The sequence below is a fragment of the Tripterygium wilfordii genome, chromosome 5 (assembly GCF_013401445.1).
Source record: "Tripterygium wilfordii isolate XIE 37 chromosome 5, ASM1340144v1, whole genome shotgun sequence".
Lineage (NCBI taxonomy): Eukaryota > Viridiplantae > Streptophyta > Magnoliopsida > Celastrales > Celastraceae > Tripterygium > Tripterygium wilfordii.
This window is the reverse complement of record NC_052236.1, coordinates 1,269,860-1,283,796: the sequence shown is the minus strand read 5'-3', so window position 1 is coordinate 1,283,796 and position 13,937 is coordinate 1,269,860. Positions and strand designations below refer to the sequence as shown.

The window sequence follows — 13,937 nt, the reverse complement described above, 5'->3', positions numbered from 1 at the left end:
ACAAATTTCGAGGGGTTCAGGCCCTTAGAGCAATTGCAATGGTTCCATTTTGTTGGGCCAGTAAAAACCAATATTAGGTCCCACTTCTATTACATAAGAAGTCAAGTCAAACACGTCTCTCAATACAATCACATCAACAAAACACATCTCCCAATATAACTACATCAACAAAATTCAAATTCGTATACATTTTTCCTTCCCACCCAATATGGAGGCCAACAAATTCTCATTCCCTCCATATTGTCCACAATAAAACTCCAGCAAAACACATCTCCCAACACAATCACATTAACAAAACATAAAACCCCATACATATTTATTGGCTCAGACAAAATAATATCATTGCAAGTGCTCTTATCACAACGTGGCTTCGCCACTGATTGTGACCCACCAACCAATGTGTAGGGATCATTGATTGGCACAAAACTATTTATATTTGTAGGCCACACCTACTTGTCATTTATGAAAGCACTTCATATGATATTGTTTGGGACAATTCAAAATGCTTGGCCTGCAAATTTGTTTAATTAATATATTTGAATTTCTAAATTTAAAAAATAAAAAGCTTATTTCTTATTTTAAAATAAATATTTATATAAAAAAATCAAATGCAAAATTTTGTAACATGGGCAGAATCTGGATTGGGATCTGATTTAGTTGAAGTCCAGACATGCTTGCTTGACCAAACCCATCATCTATGTGTTAAAAAACCCTAATTATGATGCTTTTTTTGCTGACTCCTACCTTGTATGTGCTGGCTTTATTAGTGTTTTTTTTTTAAATACAAGTACAAATACAATATATGACACATCACCTGATCAAACATATGAAAATACATGTGTCAATAGACCCCACATAGGAGGCACAACTTAAGCCCATGCAGGGGTAGACTAAGCATATATACCTTTTTATAAATATTCATAAATCATGGTTTATTAATTATACAGTCCTGATATCTTTTATTTTATTTAAAGATATGGTAATAGTTTATGTAAAATGTCATGATCCTATGGGACTAAAAAGTGGATATTTGTGCTGAAGGCACGTAAAGAAATTAATTGAATATCTGACCACTGTGACTCTATTATTGGGCCATATGTTCTTATGTAAAAGGTGAGCAACTCTTGTGCACAAAACTCTCTTAATAGACAGGGGTCGTGATAAATAAGATATACGCATATCTTACTCTCACTGTCTCACATGTAGAGGTTATTTTCAGAAATTGAGTTTGTGACCTCTAGTTTGTGCCCTACAATTCTATTACCGAGTCACATGCTAGATCATGGATGGTTAGAGATGAAAAATGGTTAGTTTATAATACAATTTTCAAATTATTATCAATCGCCCATGAATTGATACACCTACTTATAAAATGTCACCATATTATTGGTTATGGACCTTATGGTACACAATATTGAGAAAATTGGATCCACTCTGCTCTTTAACAAATAAATCAATACAATAATAGAGAAACTGAAATTAATAAAAAGCAACAATCAACGACACAAAATTTACATGGAAAACCTCCAAATCTTGAGAGAAAACCACGGTCGTTATAAAAAAACAACCAATCAACGACACAAGATTTTACTTTTTTTTTTTTTTTTTATTTTCTTCTCTTCATGTGGTCCCCATACAAGCCAACAAAGTCATGCAAAATAATCATTAATTTTTTAATCAATTTCAACACACGGACCAAGGGGGCCTACAGTATTTTACAGCTGGGAGGCCCTGAAGTTTAAATAAAACCTCTTCATATTGCTTATTGTTGTGGGGTCCACACAAAATTTTGAATTTGAAAATTAGATTGGACGAACATGAGTAACTTTAGACCCTTCAGCGGTGCAATGTCTCTGACTATGGCTTTTGATGCCTTTTTAATTATGTTAAATATATTTCAATTTATGTCATATAATTTTACTAAAATGTTTATTTTTATTAAAGGAATAATATAATCATTTACCAATCATTTCATTCTTACATATCAAATATTGGAACACAGAGTTCATGTTACAATTCCTTGAGCAACCAAATGTAGGAAATTGTTAGAATTCTTATTCCCGTTCCATTCCCATCACTAACCAAACTAAACGTAAGGGTACCCAAATGGTAACCTAGTTTAGATTTTTGGTTTAACTCAATACTAGTCACTCCTTCGTCTTTCTCTGCATTTTCTACTCTCCTATCAAACGGGTACGTCTACTTTTCTCTGCTTTTCTTTTTTTTATTTCTAAATTTTCTGGTTCGATTTTCTCGCTTCCCAAACACAATGACGACAAATTTTTGTTGATCAATATTACTTTAATGGAAGAAATTAATTAGTCTGAAAAGCAAGCGAAATATCTGTCACGTTTTGTATCACATGGCGGAGTGGGACGCGTGAGAGGGGAACGTGAGCGACAGCGAATCTTGTTGGTGGTCGCCCGAGCTTGGTCTCTGGGCCGTTGATCTATCATCGATGCTTTCGTCCTCTTTTTGATTTCTTTTTATAATATTCATTTTCAATCCAATGATCCAGAGAGTCTAGGCTACATTACTACTGCACTCGGTCACTCTTTTAAGCTTTTCAGATCTTGTGTTGTGTTGTGTAGTCTTTTCTCGGATTGCCTCAGGTAGCCTCTCCTTTTCTCAGATTCTCTCGGATTTTCTATATTTTCTTGGGGTTTTGAGTGCCCGCTACCGTGTTTGGCACCTGAGAAAATGAAATAATTGACCGGAGAGTGACCTCTGTACTGTTATTAACTTATGACACTTGCCGTTTTGTTTGGTATTAACATTCATTCACTCACTTTTGGTGCTTTCCGTGTGTGTTTTATTGATTTCCTTTTTGTTTCTTTGGGGTTGCTTGGAAAACGTTAAGAAATCTAGAGAGAAATGGTTGGTCCATGGTGATTCTAGAGCTTAAAGTTTGGTATGGTTATGCAGCTGTAGTACTGGGTTTTTTTTACCCGTTGATGTTTGTTCTCTCAATTAGTAGATCTTGATCTAGTCGTGTTCCCTCTGCATCTCATTTACTGTTTCTTTGGTACTCTTTGGTTTGCATGTTGGAAATGTTGGGTTTTTTTTTTTTTAAATTTTCTGGCTTCTTATATTCTCAAAAAGATGCCCTCGTCTCACTGCGATGTTTATGTGAAAACTTGTGCCACATGCAAGTTAATAATATTTTTCTTTTGATTTCCTTCTGAAAATTTTCCATTTTACTTTTGCTTGTGTACGGTATATTGTGTTGCTGTGCTATATAAAGCATAAACTGGGTAGGTGTAAAGGTTACCATAAATATGGAGAAATGCCTACTCGTGGTTCTTATTTCTTCCAAGATCTGGTTCCTTGAATCCCTTAAATCTCCTGGTATAAAAAATGGGATTTTGTTGAAATTGGGATTTTGTTGATTGTGAAATGGATTCTATTGATGGCCATTATTCTCCAGTTTATGCTCTCAAAATGTGGTTTTTTTGCTTGCCAAACAACTGCATGGGACATTATTTTTCCATTTCCTCTATTGTGGTGGTCAACGAGGAAGTGGATTGTTCCTTCTTAGTTTAGTTTGGCCCGAAATGTTTGATTCTTTCTCCGAGTTTCATCTTTCGATTCCCATTTTGGGAGCTAAAAAAACAACAAAAGGGGATGTTTTCTTTGCTTTTGCTGTTTACTTGGTGCGAGTAGAGCGAAAAAAAAATGCCACCTGGTTTCTACTATCTGCGTTAATATATGATTTGGGTAGATTGTCAATCCTGTTTTGTTGAGGCCTGCAACTAATACTTATTATTACTTTCCAAGGAGGCCTAAAATGCTTTTTGTTGTATGCCATGGAAATAATTACTGTGTGTATCATTATTGAGTCAGGAAATTTGTAAATCTATCTGATGTGATGACTACAGTGACATTGACATAGTAAAACAACTTTGGCGGCCTACATAAACTTTTAGTCTACCAATTAAATGATGGGCTAACCACTAAGTCGAGTTTCTCCCTTTGATGATAATTAGCTTCTAGTGGTTTATTAACTAATTTCCGTTGGTTGGCTGTAGTTCACATGTTACCTTATTTTAATTTTTAATGTATGATTGTCCATGACTAGTTTGCTTTGAAGGGATATTCGCTGTCTTTCAGCTGCTAAAAGACTGTGCAGTCAGTAACTATTGCGTAGGTCTTATTTTCTAGCTAACTATATTCATATTTGTTCTTGACAGTATTTTTTTTTATGCGATGTTCATGTTCCTGCCATTTGCTAGGTTGTGAAACTCACTTTATTCCATGGCATATGATGTTAAAACTTTAAAATCCAGGACATATCATCAATGTTATCTTCTGTGTTCAATTATTTGACATGCATTAGGTAGAGAGCTTTGACTTCCCAACTCTATCAAGTAATGATATCTTATTGATGAATCCTTGTTCCTAGATATATTGATTCTATCTCTCTCTTTCTCATGTGACTTTATAGTATTTTGGCTTCAATGAGACTCCATTTAAAGTGTGTTCTTGGCACATGCTTAGTTCTTTCAATAGTTCACCTGGTAGGAATTGTAAGACCAATCTTTTACAGTTTCGCCAACCTACCCATTTGATAACCTTAGTTTACTTACTTAGTTAGGGAATTGGGGCTGAACATTAAGTTAGCCGCCCTAGACTTGAGACTAGGGAGAACTGGCTGCAAAATTTTGTTTTGTCATACGCGTAGCCACCTTTTTGGATCGTCATTGAGGCTGCCTCATAATTTTTAATAATGTATGTCACATTTGAAAATTCTTTTGGATTGGTAAATTATTGGAGGAAATTTTTATTGGCTTACCATTTATTTATAATGTGTTCTAGGTGCTTTGTTCTGGTGGGATTTTCACGAATGTTGAGTATCAACCCTTCCGTTTCCCTTCCTGGACATACTATGGCTTTATATTTTCATTTTCCTAAAATCTCTAGTTTTGCATCGTTCCCTTAGGGTATTTGATGGGACCTCGGCATTGTTGTTCATGATGCATAGACAGGGATTTCTTAAATTCTAGCACTGTATTGGAGTCTAATTAGATTTCCTGGTTTATTTTTCGGTTACCAATAAGTGATGCAGATATATAGTTTTCCATCACATTTTCCAATTCAACAGTTACTTTTCTTACTAATTCATCTTCTGATTCAAGTCTTGGGGAACTTTTACACATTAGTGTTTGTTTAGCTTATTCCTTCATGTCAAACAGCTAAATCTTTTTTCTGTAAATTTTTTGTAAATAGAGTGTATATTCATTTGAGAATTTCAAAATTCATTTATTTTCCGTTCTGGACATGATCTTGTGCTTGCTTAAATAATATGTTGTTGATCAGTTGATCATTTGTAATTTTATCTTAACCTGATTGTCTGATACTCTGATCAACAATTTATGATAATTTACCAATCGTCATCTCCTTTATTTCAGCAGAAAAGTGTCACAATGTCAGATCTTGAGGCTCCTCTGCGTCCAAAAAGAAAAAAGGTGTGGGTTGACTATTTTGTCAAGTTCCGATGGATTCTTGTCATTTTTGTCGTACTTCCTATCTCGTTCACCTTTTACTTTCTCATTTACCTTGGGGATGTCAAATCCGAGATGAAGTCCTACAAGCGGCGACAGAAAGAACATGATGAAAATGTTAAGAAAGTTGTGAAACGCCTTAAAGAGAGGAATCCATCAAAGGATGGTCTTGTCTGCACCGCACGTAAACCTTGGATTGCTGTTGGAATGAGAAATGTTGACTATAAACGTGCTCGGCATTTTGAAGTTGATTTATCTGGTTTTCGCAATATCCTTGATATTGATGTAGAGAATATGATTGCAAGAGTTGAGCCACTAGTCAACATGGGGCAGATCAGCAGGGCCACTGTCCCAATGAATCTTGCCCTTGCAGTTGTTGCGGAGCTTGATGATCTTACTGTTGGTGGCCTTATAAATGGCTATGGGATTGAGGGAAGCTCCCACATCTATGGTTTATTCTCGGATACTGTTGTTGCTTATGAGATTGTTCTGGCGGATGGCCGTGTTGTCAGAGCTACAAAGGATAATGAGTTTTCTGATATTTTCTATGCTATTCCATGGTCTCAAGGAACACTTGGGCTTCTTGTATCTGCTGATATCAAGCTTATTGCTGTTAAAGAATACATGAAAGTGACCTACACGCCCGTTGTGGGTAGTTTGAAAGACATGTCTCAGGCCTATATGGACTCATTTGCTCCTAGGGATGGAGACCAGGATAACCCTGAGAAGGTTCCAGATTTCGTGGAAGGAATGATTTACACTCCTAATGAAGGTGTGATGATGACAGGGAGATATGCCTCAAAAGAAGAGGCCAAGAAGAAGGGGAATGTGATCAACTGTTGTGGTTGGTGGTTTAAACCCTGGTTCTATCAGCATGCAGCCACATCACTGAAAAAAGGGGAGTTTGTAGAGTACATTCCTACCAGGGAGTATTACCATAGGCACACAAGGAGCTTGTACTGGGAGGGGAAGCTTATTCTTCCATTTGGTGATCAATGGTGGTTTAGATTTCTTCTGGGCTGGTTGATGCCTCCAAAGGTTTCTCTTCTCAAGGCAACCCAAGGTGAAGCTATTAGAAACTATTACCATGAGATGCATGTCATTCAGGACATGCTTGTTCCTCTTTACAAGGTTGCAGATGCCTTGGAGTGGGTCCATCGGGAGATGGAGGTAAACTTTTTTTTTGTGCGTGTATAGGATTTCTTGACATTGCAATCTAAGGCCTATGATTACTGACCGTTATTATCATATACAAGGGAAGGATGAAAATGATATTGAAATGTAACCATATTTGGTAGAATTTCAACACTGACATTGTTTGTGTCTGAAAGCTTGATATATACTCTGTTTATAAATAGTTTCTGTCCATTTATGTACCACGGAAGCAGCACTACTTTAGTTTTCAGTTTTTGGTCTTCTATATTTATATTAGAATTACTTTCAATGATCAAGATCCTAACCTGTACATGGGATAATTTTGCAGGTATATCCCATTTGGATATGCCCTCACAGGATGTTCAAGCTCCCTGTAAAAACTATGATTTATCCTGAGCCGGGTTTTGAGCATCATCGGAGACAGGGAGACACGAATTATGCTCAGATGTATACTGATGTAGGGGTCTACTATGCACCAGGTCCCGTGTTAAAGGGTGAGGTGTATGATGGTGCAGAGGCAGTTCGTAGACTAGAGAACTGGTTAATTGAAAATCATAGCTTCCAGCCACAGTATGCAGTCTCTGAGCTTAGTGAGAAAAACTTTTGGAGGATGTTTGATGCTGAACTCTATGAGAAGTGCAGGAGAAGCTATGGAGCCGTAGGGACCTTCATGAGCGTGTATTACAAGTCCAAGAAAGGAAGGAAGACCGAGAAGGAGGTGCAGGAGGCTGAGCAAGCCCATCTTGAGGCCGCATATGCAGAGGTCGATCAACCAATGGATTGATTCTTTATTGACCCTAGGATTACTTGGTAGGAATCTTGTATTTTGCACGTTTCATTTTGCTGGGGATCTGTTTGTTTCAATTTCTTTTGTAGTTCTTCAATCTGAGTGCCGTAGTTTCCGACGTACTCAAGACTTAGGTCCTTAAAAAATGAGTTTGGATGATTATGGTTATCTTAATAATTTAGACTGAACTCTGGTTGTTCCTTTGCACCTCTCTCTCATGTAGTTATCTTAGTAGCTTGATGATCTTGTGCTATGTGTTGTGCTCTTGTTCTTGAAATTCAGGTATTTTGAAATGTTACTCCTACATGAGTCAGTTGATTGATTGAATTTTAGGTGTTTTAAGAACAAAACCGTGTGGACCTTAGACCTAGAACGAACAATACTTCTTCAAATTGTTTGGCTTGTATTGTATTTATGCGTCGTGAAAATTTTTTTGGATTGTATTTATGCAGTGTTTTCACAAGTATCCGATTTTATAGCTTGATCACCAAGATTTGAACACTCATCTATTGTTAATCCCTCCTTTCCAGTGCATATTTCATCAATCTTTTTCCATTATCCCCAGCTTCTAATGAGATTTTGTGTCTCAATGTTAAGTTGAAAATGTGGGAGGCCAGCTGCTGAATCTATCATCTCAAACTTGTTGCTTTTACTCACTGAATAACCTATTGATGAATCAGACACTATTGACAGGGAGTGATCTATGGTTCGTGGAGATATCGAGGAATATAGATGCTCAAATCTATAATTGTTGAAAAGTCAAGGAAGTTAATGTGGGCCACTTATAGTCCTGCAAAACCAAAAAGGATTGAATGTTTGAAAAGTCTTGGACACTGATGGGGTGCCTATCAAAGAATCTCTGACGATCAAGTTAGTGATCGAAATTGATTAAAGTAACGTTTATGTGCATAAGGAATGCAATATGCAAAATGTTTATGTTGGTGAGTGATCTATAATTCTATGGTGATTTATAGTTAGGATGGGCTTGATAACTCATGGACTTTGTCAATGAACTGGGCCTGATGGGCCTAGGTTCCAGGCTTTAGTGACTAACGGACAAATTTTGATTATTGGAGTTTGTTTAAATCAAATGTGCTGACTGGACTTCACGTTAACTTCAAAAATATATGATGATTATTGTTTCCCTACCTTGCATTTGTATCTAACGGTCGTCCATTGCATTTAGATAAAATGAATGACCCGGATTTCACAAGTGCAGGGCTCAGTAGCAGGAAAATATTGGCAAGGATCAAATCCCTCTCTCTCAGCTTTTATTTTTTACTTGTCCCGATTACAGACGACAAAACTCTGTCTATTCGAAATAATTAAATTTATTCGATCAAGATTAAATCAAGTTTAAAGATGGATAATATGTTCGAAATATGAGTTCCAATACAAATTTTTTATTTAGTTTAAAATCTAAGTCACCGTCAAAGTATAGAAATTTTATCCGTTTCATTTATCCAGATCCTAATCCGAATTAAATTATTGTTCGATTTATTTGTCCGAATTTAAGAGATCCAACTGGAAAGCTTTTTTTTTTCCACCCTACGACCGACTCACGTTGGAACCAAAAACGGGTGTGTATTTGCATCTTCTAGACGCCATTGAAACTTGAAATATAAATAATACACCGGACCAAACTCAGGACTCTCTCTCTTTCTCTCTGTGTCTCCAGGTTTTCTGAGAACATTGATACACACAAGGTGAGTTGCGGTTTTATTTCTTTTTCTCTATCTCTTTCTCTTCTTCTTCTTTTGTGATTTCTTCAATTTACATGTTGTTGGTTATGTGAATTGTAGACCTAATCGCCGTTCTTTTTGTTTATATCATTTCTCGGCAGTTTTGTTTCGGAGAGAATTTCGAGAGAGGAAAACATGAATTGAAAATTATTGGGGGGATTAGATTATTAGAATTGGGAGTTCGCTCCTTCACTTTGTTAGAATTTTTCTGTTTTTCTTTTTGGTGTTATTTTATGGTTTTCCCTCTTCTTCTTGATCCGCTTCATTGTGATCTAGTTGTTACTTTTTCATGCCTTCTCTTTTCATTCGTTTTTATTTGACTTGTTTAGATTCATCATTCGAGCCTTTGGGATCGGCTATATGAGTGCATAAGAAAATCAATGGAACCCACTACTACGTGTATTACTTACTTGTTTAGATTACTTGAGATTAATCCGGCTTTTGCAGACTTTGATTTATATGTTACTGGTTGACATGGATTTCTCTTTTAATGAGATTTAGAGTGAATGGCTTTCGTGAGTCGTGACTATCTGTTTCAGGATATCTGCTGATTGATTGATCTAGTTAACTAACTAAATAGTTGTAAGTAGTGGGTGTGCTTGAATTTGATTTCTTTCTTATTATTTTGACCAAACTAAAACAGACAAGATTAAGGTAGAGGAAGAACTGGTTGGTGAAATGCAGGCCTCCCAAGTTCCACCTGATTGTAAATGAACTAAGCTAATCTGCCCTTGCTGTGGTTATTTCTTTAATTGAAATCATTGATTTCTTTATTGGAAAGGTTTTTTCGTGGCTGTTAATGGCATTCAAACCACTAGAGAAGGGATGCCCTTTGGGTATGAGGTCATTGGCTTCAAATTTAGAGAGATTATAGTTATTTAATTTTGCCCAAGTATTAACCTATGCTGAAATGAACGATGAACCCCATAACCTTGGGGTGTTTATTTCTTTAATGTGTATGTCGTCATTGCATCTCCCTTCATAATGTTGGGTAATTGTAGGGTCAATTTTAGCATTTACTTAAAATCAGCTGTTTGCTGACCAGGCTACTAGGTTTTATGAGTTTTGCTCAACTCTGGTCTTGGCCCGGTTTTCTTCCTTGTGTAAAGAAGGAAATAGTAGGTGAAAGAAAGAGCCTCAGGAGACCGATAAAATATTTTTGGATTGTGATTTTTTTGTTGTTGTGTGTGTATGTTAATCCTACTCGCCCTCTTTTCAGTTTGATAAAAAATATTTTTGTATTGTGATTCTTTTTTTGTTGTGTGTGCGCGTATGTTAATCCTACTCACCCTCTTTTCTGTTTGATGAATAATGTAAGTGCCATCTGCATGATTGGAAATGCTTGCTATTAGTAAGGTTGCTTTATTACTCATTGAAATCTGTATTATTGGTGGCGTGAGCATTGACATATGAACATAGTATGAGTTCTTCGTACTCAGTTATATTTTTTGCTGCCATCAATTTATGACCAGAATATTAATGTTCAAATACATGATTGATGAATTATGTATTGCATTTTTCAATATGAAGGACCAGCTTACTGTCACATTTGACTTATTTTCATTTTTTTATTACAATGAATAAAGTACCACACCACGTTGCAATGAATCAGTATCCCCCCTTTTAATTAGTATCTTTTAAATTAGTATGTAGTGTTCAATGGAACTTTTATGCTGGAGAACACTCTTGACATTGTTTGTTCTTGGGTATTGGCTCTTTAGGATCTCGTAAAAATGCAGGGTACTGTGCTGGCATTCACGGATGATGCAGCTCTGCCATTGAGTACAGTTATAAGTGCAATGAGGGAGCTTGGGTATGAAAAGGCTGAACCATTTGATCCTCTAATTATCACTCAAGCATCTTCTTTAAGTATGTTGCTTGACTCTTGTGGATATTTTTTAAGTATGCTTCACTTCGATCTTTTTTTTTGTGCATCCTTTTGAGGACTTTATAACCTTATGTCTGGCCATTCAATAACGAACTAGTGGTTTGAAAACAGCTATGTCTGCAAAATAGATTCAACTATTTAAACTTGCTTTTTTTTCCATCCTGGCCTGGCTGTATCAAACTATCAAAGACCATTGAATTGCCATTGGAACAGAACTGGAGGAACTTTGAATTAACGGGATTCCAATACTTCTAAGTTCTAAGGATGCCACTGCTTTGTGTTCAAAAATAATTTTTTGGAGTTTCGGAAATTTAGCTCAGATAGTGAGGGCTTGCTTTTGGAACCAATCTTGAACCAATCTTGTGACTTCAGATTTTAATTTAAATAATGTACTTGTTTGAGTTCCCTTTGTGTTATGAAAAGGGATATAGTATATTTTCCTTTACCAAAAGTTCCTCGGTCTCATGCTTTTCTTTTTGCAATTACCCAATTTCCATTTATGCTTGTTCCTATTATGTCTTTCCTTCCTTTGTTATATTCTTCCTTTCTTCTTCTAGTTATTTAACTATAGTAGGGCATGTCCAAATGTATGATTCTGCTTGTAAACTATGACAGGTCGGCTTCCAGTGGAATCTTCATCTGTCGACATTGTCATTCTCATCTGCAGGTCGCTTGAATCTTCTCAAGATTTGTTATTTGAGGACATTTTAAGAGTGTTAAAGCCAGGTGGGACTGTCCTTGTTTACAAGACTTTTCATTCTGGTTCCGGGGAGACAGATAAGGTATGAGTGACAATGTTCTCGTCCTGATCAACTTTTTTCATTGAGATATCTCATTGAAATTATCTTTTTAGGCAATCTCTGCTCTTGAGCGCAAGTTGCTTTTGGCTGGATTTTTAGAAGCGCAATCTCTACAACTAAAATCAGTTGGACCAGCCAACATTGTTCAGTCTTTTGGGGTAAGCTTTAATCCTTGCTTCTCGTTGTTATCTGAGTTATTTGTGCTGTCAATTTCTCAAATCCCAAATTGGCTAAATCTCTCTCTCTCTCTCTCTGTGTAGGTTAAGGCTAAGAAGCCCTCTTGGAAGGTTGGATCATCCTACGCTCTTAAGAAGCCTTTAAAAAGTACATTCAAAGTACAGATCGAGGATGATTCAGATTTGATTGATGAAGATAGCCTTTTGACGGAGGAGGATTTGAAGAAACCTCAGCTACCTACTGGTAAGTTGGCAAGACCATATGCTTATTTCTTTGCAAGTCTCTCCTGTGTACGGATCCTTGAGATAACAATTTGCCATGCATATACTGTGTTTCTGAAGCTGGCGATTGCGAAGTTGGAAGCACACGGAAAGCTTGCAAAAATTGCACATGTGGGAGAGCAGAGGAAGAAGAGAAGGTGCAAAAGTTGGGACTGACAATGGATCAGCTGAATAATCCTCAGTCCTCGTGTGGCAGTGTATGCACTGTCCTTTCTTTCGTTCTGCTGTGCATGGATAATTTTCAGATTAGTAATTCAGTTTCAGTTGTTAAGATGATATGATAGGAAAAGCTTTTAAGTGCGACTCATAGGGTATGTGGCTTTAGTAGGCTGCATATGCAAAATGCAGTAGAAACAACATAGTTACGTTTGTCGCGTTCTGCCTCTATCTGGTGGAATTTTTTAACCACTTGAGGATCTATGTAGCATGTGGAATGTTGACATCCCCCACTTTTGAATTCTCAAACTATTGGTCATTTTTATTGGTACTGAATTTTCTGTTAAAACCATCCAGTGTGGACTAGGGGATGCTTTTCGTTGCAGTACATGCCCTTACAAAGGTCTTCCGACATTCAAGTTGGGTGAGAAGGTATGTTATCCGATTGCGAGTAGTTTCGGTTGACCATTTATACGTGCACAAGGATGTTTAAACAAGAAATCATATTCTTTCTTGCAGGTTTCCTTATCCGGGAACTTTCTTGCGATGGACATTTAAACATGAATTTGGAGTTGATTTTCTTGGTTCTCATCAAGGTTCTCTAATTCTTTACAGAAGGGCCTGGCTGATGAGAGTTTTTTTCACTTGGAATGTAATTTTACTCTCTTACTAATCGTATTTGTGTTCTATCATTTTATGTATGTATATACTGATTGTGCTTCTTGAGATATAGACTATATGCAATGCATAATGAAAGTAAATCTTGAACTTTGTCCGAATTTGTGCCTCTTTTATTCTTTCAAAAAAGAATGATAGACTTTCCAATGCTAAGTCGAACTGCCGAACAATCGGCAATATAAACCCTAATTATTGTCTAGTACATCAAGTAACCTGTTGGGGGAGCAGAACAAGAAGCCCTTGAGGGCCTAGCAATATTTCGTTAAGAAAACTAACTAATCCAAACCACACAACAGGAGTTACATCCACTCCTCCCAGCGGAGGAATTAACTTCCGCGTCGGACCCAAGAAAGGTTCTGTGGGAGCATACGCTATCACATATGGAAATTTCCCCAGCGGGAGCATGGGGTACCAAGACATTACTATCCTTACAATGAACCAAGAAAGGTTTTGTGGGAGCATACGCTATCACATATGGAAATTTCCCCAGCGGGAGCTTGGGGTACCAAGACATTACTATCCTTACAATGAATAGAAAGGCAAATGTAGAGAGCAAGGGCCCTAGAATACCGAATGCCAGCTTTGCGGTAGCCGGGTCTACATCTGCCAACAACAACTTATCTATAAAATCTGAGGCAACGACTGGCCGGGTCTACATCTGCCAACAACAACTTATCTATAAAATCTGAGGCAACGGCTGATCCTACCGGTATGGTTAGATTGATATTCCCCACCACCCCAAAAACAATACTGGCGTCCCCTATCATGGTTG

General features: G+C 37.0%; 2 protein-coding genes across 7 annotated transcripts; both read left to right on the top strand.

The window, feature by feature from the left end:
• The first annotated feature begins 2,107 nt into the window (after positions 1 to 2,107).
• Positions 2,108 to 7,747, top strand: LOC119998734 (delta(24)-sterol reductase-like). Of its 4 annotated transcripts, none has more exons than XM_038846126.1 (3): positions 2,108 to 2,193; positions 5,409 to 6,671; positions 6,985 to 7,747. In XM_038846126.1, the coding sequence occupies exons 2-3, from the start codon at positions 5,424 to 5,426 to the stop codon at positions 7,438 to 7,440; spliced, it is 1,704 nt and encodes a 567-aa protein (XP_038702054.1). In that variant the 5' UTR covers positions 2,108 to 2,193; positions 5,409 to 5,423; the 3' UTR covers positions 7,441 to 7,747. The 4 variants fall into 4 exon arrangements, with proteins under 4 accessions (XP_038702054.1, XP_038702055.1, XP_038702057.1 ...); XM_038846127.1 differs by having other exon boundaries at positions 2,141 to 2,193; positions 5,412 to 6,671; XM_038846129.1 differs by lacking the exon at positions 2,108 to 2,193 and adding an exon at positions 2,325 to 2,612 and having other exon boundaries at positions 5,412 to 6,671.
• Positions 7,748 to 9,015: 1,268 nt separating this feature from the next.
• Positions 9,016 to 13,263, top strand: LOC119998705 (anamorsin homolog). 3 transcript variants are annotated; one of them, XM_038846078.1, is made up of 8 exons: positions 9,016 to 9,149; positions 10,907 to 11,054; positions 11,689 to 11,855; positions 11,927 to 12,031; positions 12,134 to 12,293; positions 12,392 to 12,528; positions 12,845 to 12,919; positions 13,007 to 13,263. In XM_038846078.1, the coding sequence occupies exons 2-8, from the start codon at positions 10,919 to 10,921 to the stop codon at positions 13,043 to 13,045; spliced, it is 819 nt and encodes a 272-aa protein (XP_038702006.1). In that variant the 5' UTR covers positions 9,016 to 9,149; positions 10,907 to 10,918; the 3' UTR covers positions 13,046 to 13,263. The 3 variants fall into 3 exon arrangements, with proteins under 3 accessions (XP_038702006.1, XP_038702005.1, XP_038702004.1); XM_038846077.1 differs by lacking the exon at positions 9,016 to 9,149 and adding an exon at positions 10,475 to 10,498; XM_038846076.1 differs by lacking the exon at positions 9,016 to 9,149 and adding an exon at positions 10,502 to 10,603.
• Positions 13,264 to 13,937: the final 674 nt, after the last annotated feature.

Coding starts and splice junctions, on each gene's coding strand:
- LOC119998734 (XM_038846126.1), top strand. CDS start 5,424: ATGTCAGATCTTGAGGCTCCTCTGCGTCCAAAAAGAAAAAAGGTGTGG. Junction 6,672..6,984: donor GGGTCCATCGGGAGATGGAG/GTAAACTTTTTT, acceptor ATAATTTTGCAG/GTATATCCCATTTGGATATG.
- LOC119998705 (XM_038846077.1), top strand. Junction 12,032..12,133: donor ACATTGTTCAGTCTTTTGGG/GTAAGCTTTAAT, acceptor CTCTCTGTGTAG/GTTAAGGCTAAGAAGCCCTC. Junction 12,920..13,006: donor CATTCAAGTTGGGTGAGAAG/GTATGTTATCCG, acceptor TCTTTCTTGCAG/GTTTCCTTATCCGGGAACTT.